The sequence below is a fragment of the Sceloporus occidentalis genome, unplaced genomic scaffold, assembly GCF_023333645.1.
Source record: "Sceloporus occidentalis isolate IW3139 unplaced genomic scaffold, rSceOcc1.0.p SCAF_1, whole genome shotgun sequence".
NCBI lineage: Eukaryota > Metazoa > Chordata > Lepidosauria > Squamata > Phrynosomatidae > Sceloporus > Sceloporus occidentalis.
Genome location: NW_028316981.1, coordinates 140,159,993 through 140,173,118, shown reverse-complemented (window position 1 = coordinate 140,173,118; position 13,126 = coordinate 140,159,993). Strand labels below are relative to the sequence as shown.

General features: G+C 39.1%; 1 protein-coding gene across 3 annotated transcripts in view; it reads right to left on the bottom strand.

The window, feature by feature from the left end:
• Nucleotides 1-13,126, bottom strand: part of RPTOR (regulatory associated protein of MTOR complex 1) — a 539,367-nt gene that overhangs the window by 317,509 nt on the left and 208,732 nt on the right. For all 3 annotated transcript variants that reach the window (XM_089539327.1, XM_089539336.1, XM_089539347.1), the window contains exon 6: nucleotides 9,459-9,634. In XM_089539327.1, the coding sequence (XP_089395453.1) occupies nucleotides 9,459-9,634 (176 nt within the window). The remainder of the gene's footprint in view (nucleotides 1-9,458; nucleotides 9,635-13,126) is intronic.

Genomic DNA, 13,126 nt, shown 5'->3' with positions numbered 1-13,126 from the left:
ACCTTTTTCAGTTGACTCTTGGTGGAAAGAGAAGGGAAGGGAAAAAAATCATGGCCCGTGTACTACTGATCCAGCATTAAATTACTCAAAGGATTAAACACAGAGTGGAATAGCATATCCTCTGCCCCTAGCTCCTTAGAGAAAGGGCAGGAGACAAATGTAAAGAAATAAAAAATATGTATGCTATTGTAGTTTCTTTTTTAAAAAAACATACAAAATTGCTCTTCTCTTTTTAAAATCATTATATAATGCAGATATGAGAATCTTAACAATAAATTGATTTACTTTCCTCAATAGTTGCAAATGACAGATTTTTTTGGGGACATGTGCTAAACATTCAAATGTTTACAGAAAAACTGGGAAAATAAGCAATTGTTAGGAATACTTTACGTGTCACAAAAGCTACTTACAACCTAGCTCCCCAAAGTATTCTTTGAATTGCAGAAATACACTCAAACAATATGCAAACTTTGGAACAATGAATATGATAACTAGATCTAAGTATTGTCATGGTTTGATTTATTATTTTCTCACTCTTCGTTCAGTGAATGATGTCAAACCAAATTGAAGTTATATAAATATCATTACACTGCACATTACACTGTGCAATAAAACAAGAGACAGAGGGGAAAAACATCCACAATATTCCAAAAATACTATCGGATCCAATAGTAGAAGGTTGCTCAAGGCACCGAGATGCAGGAAGTATTATCTACCAGATGATACAGTTTCAAATCCTTATCACTCTGTCATCAGTTCTGTACTGAGCTGCAATTTTAAGATGCCCTTTTCAGACCTGGCAAGCAAGCAGTATCCTTCCCCCTGCAAATTATCACAGCACTTTTCGCCACACAATTTAATTCCCTTGCCAAGCCACCTGGCCATGACATAGCAAGCATCAGATGACCACAAAAGATGTCTACATTTCATTTGGAGGATATTTCATAGCTGTCTATATTGTGTTTTAGGACAACCATCTATTTAATTATCAACGTATAGGCATAGGTGTCAAGGTATTCCATGCACAGAAGTGAACCTGCTGGTGAAGGAAAGATGAGACATTCCACTTCTTCTCTTTTCATAGCACACAAAGAAATGACACTGCCAGAGGGAAGCCCTTTCTCTGTGTGTAAGTCAGAAATACACTGGCCAGCTTTAAAAGGGAACAGTTCTCAGTTCCTTCTGTGTCAACACCCAGTAGGCTAGTAAGCTTCTGGTGGCTTATTTACAACTCTGTCTGAAAATGTAACCTATCCAAACTAAAACAGAAGGTGTTTTATGGCCAAGCTAAAATAAAAAACATTTAAGCATAGCATACCAGTGCTTACAACAGTGGCAATTATTTTCAACAGGTGAGGAACATCATTAATTTGGTTCCAGGGATATCTTCCTCCAACACTGCTAAAATAGTTTGCCTATGCCTTAATACTAAAGGAGAATGAAATATTTCTCTGGAGAAAATCAGAGAGAGAAAGGTTCAGGGACAGCAATTGATAAACATACTAAAATGTGGGTGGACTGGGCATCTCAATATTTTTAGACTGCAGCTCCTATTAGTCCTGGCCAGCAGAGCCAATGTCCGTAGGTGATGGAAGTTGCAATTTAACATCACATGGAATGCAACATGCTTTTATTATTCCTCATCCTTGCTGTAAAACAACAGGATTGAAATACCTTAAAAGAACAGTTTCAATTTCCTTCATACCGATAACTCATCTTCCAACCTCACAATTTTGCTTCCTTATTGGTTATTGCAAGTGTATATTTTCACTAGGGTCTCACCATTACCTTTTCATATGCATCTGTCTTACATGTCCTGACTTCCCATTTCCTGTATAGACAAGATATACAGAAAGCTGCACTGAACAATTATGACCTGAAAGCCCAGAAGAACTATAGATGCCAGAAACAGGGGCAATGCTACATTTCAGTTGATTTGTAGGTTATATTTCTTGACAAGTCATGGAAATAATTTGGAGGCCTGGTGCATAATGACATTAGAGGAACTGTAAAAAGACATTTTTCTTTCCACACTGGCCAAGAGAGAAGGGGGAGAAGCTGCTACTTAGTTTTACCTGAGATTTATTTTTCTGAATTACATTAATAACTCAAACATCCTAAAAGCTCCCTGGTGTCCTAAACTGCAAATAGCTTCAACTCTTGTTTGTGTGCATATAAGGACAAGTACACTGCAAATGAGCAGATGTTTTTCAGTGGGATAACTATAACTACCTGAAACTCATAGCCACACTTTCGGTTTATCCTGCAAAAAGTAAGTCCACATGATACTACCTGCCATATTAGCAGATCTGTCAAGGGACCAAGGTCAAAAGCAGACATTATGGAGACACAAGGCTGCAGCTCAAAACAACAGCCTGGCATCTTTTTCTCTTCTTCTCACCTCCCAAGCAAAACCACACACTACAAAAAGTGGCACCAAGGTACCATGCTGTAAAATTTACCATGCTGCTTAATCTCATTGGTTGTCCACTTGAGTGGGGGGAAGCAAAGTGATGCACTTTAGCTTAGTAAACATAACCAGTTGAGAATGACATGGGAGTCAGGGCTATTGTATGCAGTGGTGATCATTTACACAATTAAGTTTCGTCCTGAATAAACAAGGTGAAATATAGATGGTAATACAGCTTTGCTATGTCAGAAACCAGCAGGCCATTCTGAAAGGAGATGAGAGCCAAGTCTCTGAATAAAACTCATGTCTAAAAAATACTGAGAATTAGGCTTGGTCCTATTCAATCTATCACTCCTTAGAATCATAGAATCATAGAGTTGAAAGAGACCGCAAGGGCCATCCAGTCCAACCCCATGCCATGCAAGAAATCTAAATCAAAGCATCCCCGACAGATGGCCATCCAGCCTCCTCCTTCTCATTTCATTATTTATGAGCTTGGTAAATAGATCTTTGCTCTTTATAGAGTTTGCAGGTTTCATTTATGTCATTTTACACTGAGGTTGGACAGCCTGCATACAGACTAAGCTACAACCTCTGAAATAGCCATTTGTAAAAACAACAGTTACACTGGTATTCATAAACATAAAGCCTCTGAATTCTGATTCACACCTGCTTTTAAGCTGAAAGTTTTATATACAGATATCTAATATGAACGAAGTACATGTTGCTCAACTGCCTTTTCTTAATTTGTCCCAATAATGACATGGTTATGGATGGAAGAAAATTTGACTGCATTTATCCACCTTGCTTCAGTTGGACAGCCCCTATCTATTCTTCCCTAGAAAAAAGGAAACTGCCCCATATGTCAACAATATAATTTAAAAGATTTTGCTGGAATTACAGTTCTCTCTTTACAGGATGTATGACTTCCTTATAAACAAAGATCTGTTTTTATTGTTCCCTATCTTCTCCTGTCTCTGGGATTGAGTTATAAACAGTTTTTGAATTACAAGAAGTGTCTACAATAGAGCAGTAACCTCAAGAGACTGTGGTTATCACAGTAATAGTGGAACTGGAGTTTGCTGCTATGATTCCACTCCTCAATCACCCCCTTCTTGAGACAAATAAGCAAAAGAAAGTCAATGAAATATTTTTGTAATAGAATAATATATTTTCATCATAGAATTGTATCATTATATTCATAACTTCTAATACATTTCTGTTAGGAAAAAGTGTCACTTTAGTAATGGCTTCATAGGAACTGATGACAATTATAACAGCCCATCATAATTCCCATTTTACTTATTTGGAACCGAGGATGACAGATTATGATTTCTTAAGGAAAGTTAGAACCTGAAACCTGGATAAGGTCATCAGATCACATTTTGCTGTAGGGATATCAAGTAATGGCCAAAGAAGAAAAAGAAAGACCAAGCAAAAGTGTGAAAGAAACCTGTATCCTACACATTATATACTATATGATGTGCAGTCAACCTTTTTGTGCATTATAATGGCTCTCAAAAACCACAGCCCCAAATACAACTTTTGGAGATGCCAAAACGCAGTGTAAAATTACCTGACAACTGATAACTAAAAGCGAATATAGTATGTGTTTTACATCAGTTCTTTTATTAAAAAATGTAACTTAATGAGTTACAGTCTGACATTTCTTCCTGTCAAGCAAGTACTGCTGTCCTTTAGGACACTCTCAGATCACAACATTTTTAATATTACAACCTTCAAGCTACCTATTTACCAAACCTCTTACATACATCAATATGACTACTACACAGTAATTATAGTCAGTGCTATTAAGGTAAAAGCCTTCTGTTGCTCTCTCTTCAACAGTTCCTTCTAGCACACCAGTAACTCACTGGGATCGTTTAAACCACACAGTAAGAATCCTGAATAACTGGGTGTAGGGAAGGTGGGTCCAGATGTTGGTGGCTTGAACTCCCAAAGTTCCTCATCAGTGGCTATGTTGGACAGAGGTGCTGGGAGCTGCAGTCCAACAAAAACCACAGGGCTGCACTTTGCCCACTTCAAGATTCTCCTTGGACCCCACTTTCCATTCATTCCCACTTGTAGTGAGAGCAGCTACATAAGATCCAGGCTTTGGTTCATGGCTTATTTTGTGTGATATGTGAACTTGTCAACAGCTGGCACTCTTGGAATAAGGCAGAGAAAGAATCAGTGGCAGCTGGTGGGTTCCTTGTCAGTGGGGTTTTAATCTAAAAACCATTTTGGGTTTATTCTGAACATTAAGGCTATCCCAAGGTGCTGACTAGTTTGGATGAAAACCCAGACTAGTTTGTATGAAAATCTGGGGAGGATTCACTGCTCCACTTACATGGAGACCACCAGCTGCCACTGGAAAGAATCCCATGTTTGTTTGTATTTTGGCATCTTTCCCTGCCTTATTAAAGGGGACAAAAGCTAGAGCTATTGCTACTGCCATATTCACATGGTATGATAAATGGGGGTGGAGTAGTCAGTGAACTCTGGCCCATGGCTTGTTTAGATTCGCTTAGAGCAAGTGGCAGCACTGGTAAATATGTACATTTGGACAGCCTGATACCTGTCCACAATAAGCCACAGTTTCCTAGCTCATCACCATGTGCAAAACAGGCCACTATGTGAGATTTTCACATCTAAGGAAAAACATCCTTTGTAGAATGCATCAAAGGGTGACTTTGTGCTTCAGACAGAAGACTTGATTGGTGAAAGTTCACCCAAGTGCAGTAGGAAATACTCTATATCACAGTTGTCTCTAGCAAATATCTGTCTGTTCAAATAGTCAAATACATAGCTTCAAATCAAAAATTGGCCAACACCTCTTAGATGTGCACATCTGTATTTTATGATACATGTATGACAGCCACACTTTTGGTTACCATGTACATTGTGCATTGCTCAGAAATAGAAAGCCAAGATATGTATACCAATTTTATATGCATGTATACCATTTTAATTCTAGTTGATCTGCAATAGGACATCATGGTTTTCTGGAAAAAATAGAATTAAAAATAAATTTCATATATATGTAATATTAAAAACAGATGAAATAAATCAATGGACACTATTTAAATTTATTAAAGTTTTGAATATATATTTGTACATCATAGCTATCAGATGTGTGTGTGTTGCATTCATTTTGGCAGACTAAACATCCTGGAATTAGCTTTCATCTTTCTCCCTTAAAATTATCTTCTTTTATTTATGTCTCTTCATTATGTTCAATATACCATGACTTAAATAGCTCATTTGAAGCATTCCTCTAACATATGAGAGTTTCACCTACCAATGAAACGGCCTTAATTGCAATAAATAGAATGTACACAGGTAGAGGAACCTGAAGATCAATCTTATAGCTTGTCTGAAGAAACTCCCATGCTTACATATTAAAAGCCTGATGAAACAAAGGGTCTTTGCTGGTGAAAGGAAAGCAGAGAGGGGGACAGCCTAGCAGAAGGGAGTCCTAGAAGGTGGGAGAAGCCAGCGATAAGTCTCTCTCTCTCTCTCTCTCTCATGTAAGCCTGGGATGGTAGTGGACCAAGAGAAAGCCTTACCCTGAAGATTTTAGGGCTCTAGCAGGTTTGTATCGGGAGATACGGTCTTTCAAATAGTCTGGACCTAAGCCATGTAGGGCTTTATAGTTAATGATCAGCATTATCAGAATTATCTTTGTTTATTTGAATTATGCCCAGTGGAAAAAAAACAGTAGCAACTAAAGCTGTTTCAACAAGGGATTTATATGCTCCCTATAACTGGCCCAATCTGCATTCTGGCCACAACATTTTGAACCTCCTGAAGTTTCTAAACAGTTTCCAAAGGCAGCCCCACGTACAGTGCATTACAGTATACCAAATGGAATGTAATCAAGGCATGTGCCACCATAGCCTGATCTGACATCTCAAGAAGCGGATGCAGCTGGTACCTCATTTTTAGCTGTGCAAATGCACTCCTGACTAGTGCTGAAACCTGGACATCTGGAATTCAGTCCAGGAGAATACCCAAATTATGAGCCTGAGATTTCAGATGGAGTGTAACCCTGTCCAGTACAGGCAAAATCCTTATTCCCTGATCTGCTTTTTGACTGACCACAAACATCTCCATCTTGTATGGATTAAGTTTCAATTTGTTTACTCTCATCCATCCATTAACATCATTGACAACAGACATTGGGTTGCTACCAAGACAGCTTCCTTGGAATCAGATGGTATGGAGAGGGTGAGTGTCACCATACCCCAAAACTCTGGATGATGTCTCACAGCAGTTTCATGTAGATGTTAAACTAATTTAATTCTATTTTAATGTACTATTTTGTATGTTTTTAACTGTATTGTTTTTAATGCTGTAAGCCACCCTGAGTCCCAATCTTGAGAGAAGGGCAGGATATAAATACAACAACAACAACAACAACAAAAAGCATGGGGCACAAAACAGAACCCTGAGGGACCCCACAAGGCAATGGCCAGGACATCAAACAGGACTCCTTCAGCATCCCCTTTTGAGTGTACCCTGCCAAAAAAGACTGGAAGCAGTATAACAGCACCCCCACGTCCCATTTTAGAGAGGTGGCAAAATAAATGTAAAAAAAATAAAAGCTTTATTTTTACCTCACTTCTCTATCACAAGGACAATCGAAGCAGCTTATAATTTAAAAATTCCATACAATACAATACAATACATAATATCCCAGTCTTCTCCCCTCCTGTAAAACATCAATTGAATGCATTACTAATTAAAATAATCCATTAAAATATCAGACATGGGCGATGATGTTACAGAATATGCCATGGAGTAGTGGACTCAACTAGTGGCCGGGTTTATTATTCAGGAAATGCCTGCCGGAAGAGATCTGTCTTGACAACCTTTTTAAAGCGGTCTAAGCTGGTACTATGACGGATTTCCTCTGCAGGCCATTTCATAATATGGGAGTGATTGAAGAGAAGGTCATCTGGGTAGTTGCAGTCAACCTGATCTTTATAGGCTGAAACAGATTCCTCCCAGAGGACCTAAGTGCATGGGGTGGATTATACGGAAAAAGGCGATCCCATAAATAGGTTGGACCCAAGCCATGTAGGGCTTTAAAGGTCATAACGAAAACCTTGTACTGCGCCCAGAAAACAGTGGAGTGATTTTAAAATAGGTGTTATATGGTCACTCCTGGGTTTTCCGGTGACCAACCTGGCTGCCATATTCTGAACTATCTGAACTTTCCAGACTAAGCACAAAGGTAGCCCCATGTAGAGCACATTGCAGAACTCAACACGTGAGGTTACCAGTGCATGTACCACAGTTTCCAGGTCCCCCAGTTCCAGGAAAGGACACTGTTGGCGTATCAGCCAAAGCTGATAACAAGCATAGGATACCATGTTCAATGGTATTGAAAGCCATTGAGCGGTCCAACAGAACCAATAGGGACACACGCTGCCTGTTCAGTTCTCTGCATAGATCATTCACTAAGGCAAGGAAAGCTGTCTCTATCCATTAGCCAGGCTTGAAGCCAGGTTCAAATGTATCTAGATAATCCATCTCATCCAGAAACCCTTGGAGCTGGAAAGCTATCACTTGCTCCAGCATCTTGCTCAAAAATGAAATGTTAGGACTGGTCAATAGTTATTCAGAATGGTGAGGCCAAGGGTGGCCTTTTTTAGTAATGGCGTCACCACAGACTCTTTTAGGCAGGATGGAAGCTCCTCTCACTGCAATGAGGCATTCACCACTCCCCTTATTTACTCAGTCAGTCTCCCACAAGTTTCTTTCAGAAGCCAGGAAGGGCAAGAATCCAGTATACATGTGCTGGCTTGCACCTCTCCAAGGATCCTGTCCATATCTTCAGGCTGCATAAATTGAAACATATATAATAAAAAGGTCAAGCAGACACTAAGATTACATTCATTGGATCCCTCTCAAATACAGCATCCAGATCAGTGTGAATCCAAGCAATTTCTTGTGCAAAGTGTTTTGCTAATTCATCACAGTTGAGTTGTCTTGTTTTCTCCTTGTGGGGCCAAAGTGTAAAAGGCCTCTGACCACTTGGGATAGCTGCGGTGGATGACACTGTGCATATGTAATTGTAGAAGAGAAATATAATTTCCTCATTGTCACCATAGTCACGGCCTCTAATGTGCTCTAGCCTGTGCTTGGTTGGACTCACTCCAAGTCTTCTGCCATCATTACTCTAGTCTCTATCCCACCTGTTTTATCACCGCCAGCTTCTTAGTGAACCAGGGGGCTTGCTTGGCTCTACTTTGTGAAAGAGGACCCATGGAGTGGGGGTGGGGGCAATCATGTCCACCTCCATAGAGATTTACCTATTCAGGAAATCAGCCAGGGCTTCAACAGGATCATCTGTCAATGCAACAGGAAACTTTCCAAGAGCCATCAGTCATCCACCTGGATCCATAAACTTCCTGGGATGGGCCATCTTAATTGCCCTAACCCACCACTCTAGAGGCTCCAAGTCCCACCAGGTAGTGATCAGTCCATGGCAATGGAATTATAGAAAGTTTATCCACAACCAGATCATGTCATCTGTCTCTGCATGGAAGTTCAAGTCACTCAGTACAACAAGGCAAGGGGATTCCAACACACTGCTAAGACCAAGTTAGCCAGCTCAGGAAGCCTCCAGGCTGGGAAGTACACTAACAGAATCTCTATTTTATCCCAGCCACCCTCCTTCAAAAACACACAATCCAACTCAGCCAATTGTGGGTCTACTGATAATAGCGTAGTGTGCCACCATATGGTATTTCAGATTTGTGAAAAGGTAGACAATTTTAATTTCTCGTACAATAAGTCCCTTAATCTTAACAAACCCAAATATCTAGCTAAAATCCAAGATGTAATAAACAAAAGGATAAATCAAATCCAGGAAGGTGAAAGTATGCTTAATAAGATACTCTCCCAGAAATCCTTCTAATTTAGTACTGCAGAATTTTTTTAGAGCAGCTCAAATATCTGGGTCAACAAGTCTATCAGTCCAATAAGCATAACTCACAGAATCTGCAATTCACATGCTGATAAGAAGCAAGTCACTCACCATCTCAGTGCAATCTTGATTGGTGTAGTAAGGCAGGATGTGAACAGGTCTGCTGGTAGGTCAGGGATCATCGGTAGTAACTCACTAGCTTCACATGCTGCCAGTTGAATGCAATTTTTCATTGATGGGGGCAAGGGCATCTGAGCCAGTGGGTGGTTTGGGTTAATTGCTGCCACCTTCACATGAGATAACAAAAAAAGAAAAACAGATAAGCTTCCTACTAATCAATTACTAGCTCCTAGAAAAATATGGCAAAATATAAACAGTAGATGCCAAAACATAGAGAACTATAGTATTTGGTAATGATTAAATCACTAATGATACTGGTACACAATCAAAATTTAGTACTCAGTAATTCTAGCCTATATCTAAATGTTTATCCAAATGATGTTTTCCAGTATTCCTTTGGCTTTCTACAGAAACACAGAAATTATTCTGTAAAAAGAAGGTAATTTTTCTCAGACACACCACCATGACAAGGGCAAAAAGATTGTCATATGAACTGCACAATCCATACTGATACTCCATGCATTCCCCTTAGTCATGTGCAGAACTGGGGATCAAGACATGACAACTGAAATGCAGGCCTCGAGTTTTACACCCACTTATTATAAAAACATTTTTATCACGTATTTCCATCTTCTGTGCTCAACAAACAATAAATCACAAAATTGCAATAGAACACATTTAAACAGGATACCTCAAATTACAAAAGGAAAAGAAAACTGAAAAAAGAACAGGCAACTTTCCTATAACTGTAGTTCTTGAATGGTAATTTCTGGACTCACACAAATGGGTCTGATGTATGCACAGAACCACATCTGGAACATTCTAGACCTGAATATCTTACAGCAGGAACACTGTCCCTGGTCCACCACTATGCATGCCCAGGTCCACACATGGGCTATTCCTTCAGTTCCAAGGTCGTGCAAAATTGAAAAAAAAAACATGAAAGGGAGGAGGAGGGGTTATATGTTTTTACAGATGACCATTCAAAGAATCACAGCAATCTATTGTTCTTCTTTGTGGTTTTTGTAAATTTTATCAGCCCATCCTCCTGCTCTATTTCATATAAGGAGAACAAGTGAGCCTGTCCATTTTATTCTTATGAAAAATCAGGTAAGATGGATCACACAAGGAGCACCTTGTTGAAGTCACAGCAACTGAAAAAGCTGTTTAAAATAAGCAGTCAAAGATTACAGACTGCCAAAGTTTCAAAGAGAACCTTGGGAAAGAATCAGCAAAAGCTGTTTCCCTGGTGGAGAGAGGTTCACTAAATCCTGGAATAAAATAAAATAAAATAAATGACTGGCATAATAGCAAAGATTTGCAAAGAGTCTAGAAAATACTGAAAAGCTTTCCTGTTCTTGGAATAGGCAAGCAAGGCCTTCTAGCTACATGAATTAGTATTAGGAAAGATCTAGATAGTGATGATGGCTAATCCTTCAAGCTGTTAACTGTTATGTCACAAAGTTAGGATGGTATATCTGCCTCCTGGATTTCATGAGGAGATTGGTGTGCTTAAGATGACAGATATTCCATACACGGGACAAGAGCAGAAGAGTTATAAACCATATTTGCTGGCCTACCAAGGCATAATAAGGACACAATCTGTCTTGTCCTTGCAAACCTTGTCCACTTTCTTCAGCATTGTAAAAAAAACAGGAAGAACATGTAAAGCAACTGAGTTGACCAATAGAGAAAGTCATCTCTCAAGGATTTGTAATGCACTACTGTTCTGCTCGGGCACCTTCTAATTGGTGGCTGAAGCAAGCATGAGCAGCTGAAGGCACCCTCAATCATCCATAAACATACTGAACATCTGCTGTGAAAGAGTCCACTCATGCATCTATGTCTTGTTCCTGCTGACATTTTAGTCTCCTGCCAGACTTCAACTTCCAGAAGCCAAAGTGAACTTGGCCAATGGTCAGAGATTATGGGATTTGAAATCCAAAGCTCCTAGAAACCAAAGTTTGAGAGCCACTGGTCTTGAGTTCAAGGGCCCATTTCCTCAAATTTGTCTGCTTCTGGGGGCCTTCCCCCCGCCTCAAAAGCAATAATGGATTCCAGGACAGCATTGTGAATTTATTAATCCCCCCTCAAAATTACGAAGCAACATAGTCCAGTGAAGATCCCGTACAACCCTCAAACCCCAGTCAGCTGCCAATTCCTAACACAGGAGAAAATGGTCTTTCAGGTAACCTGAAGTTATCAACCATTTGATGATGAAAATGTAAAACCAAAGCAAGAAAATAAAATCCTAAAATGTAATATGTATTCATTTATTCATTTGCATATTTGGTTGCGGTACACAGCTAAAACAAGTCCACCAAGGCATTCTGAGATCAGATCAGATGCCCTTTTATACTGTTATCCAAATACCTTAGTTTGCTTCATTTTCTTTACCACCTTAACAGCAGCTATAAAATCTAGGACTAATCTGTTTAAATTTGAGTCTGAGATTTTTATCTGTTTCTTTTATCCAAAATGACATGTGTAGATATCTTTCATAATACGCAACCAAAAAAACACATAACAAAACAAAACAAAACAAAAACCAGGTTTCTGAAATCCTTATACACAAGAATTGCACAGATGCTGGTTTGTATATCAAATATGCTGAAAATGGGACCAGCCAATTGGGTAACCACGGAATTCACTTTATTCACACTGTTACTCTATCCCAAAAGATTGTCTATAATGTAAAGATTAATAGCTTGAAAATTATTAAGACAGAAGGAATCCTTTGTCATCATTTAGAAATGCTTAGAAAGCAAGAAGACTGAAAAAAACAACAATTTAGCAGCATTTCATGGGGTAACTGCTGCATCTGATACACTACATCACTTTTAGAAAAACTTCTTAATGCTTCATGAGATTCTTAGTTTTGAAATTCAGACTGCAAGGAAGTGTTTTTTAACCTACAAATGCACACATGAATACTGCCTCCAGAGGTTCATATTGTCCACAATGATGATTGAAGAGACTAATTAGCTAAAAAGGTCTGAATAAACTAACCCTTATCCCTATTCATAAGCATATTAGAACTAAACAGAAGAATTTGGTCTTCACCAGAGGCAGCAAGGTAAAAGAAAAAGAATTTTTCTTCAAGAAGCATGCAAAAGACTTAAGACATATGGACTGTAATGTAGAAGTCTTCTTTTATGTCTGGGGTGGAAAATGTCACGATCCCTTAGATAAAGGTCTGGGTATTCTGGAGGGCCAAAGCTGCCCACTCAATTGACATTGATGGGCAACTGTTAGGAGTGCATGCAGGCAGTTTGGCTGAATTTTTTTTTCTAATTCTCAGCTTTAAAATGACTGGTAGTTTCAGTCATGGCAAAAACATAAGCTTTTGCCCAGCACAGTGGGTTGCAAGAGGACCATCTAAGAAGGCCACACCAATAAGTTTTTATAACAATAAGATTAACTAAAATACAGTCAAGATAGTGATCTTGGAAGCTAAGCAGGGTCAGCCCTGGCAACACTTGGATGGGAGAGCTCCAAAGAATACCAGGTGCTATAGGCTATACATTCAATCCTCCTTATCCACAGATTTTTTTTATCCACAGAATCAAGAGTCCATGGCTTCAAATTATTCCCAAAAAAGTATAAATTCCAAATAGCAAAGCTTGATTGTGCTATTTTATGTAAAAGATACCATTTTA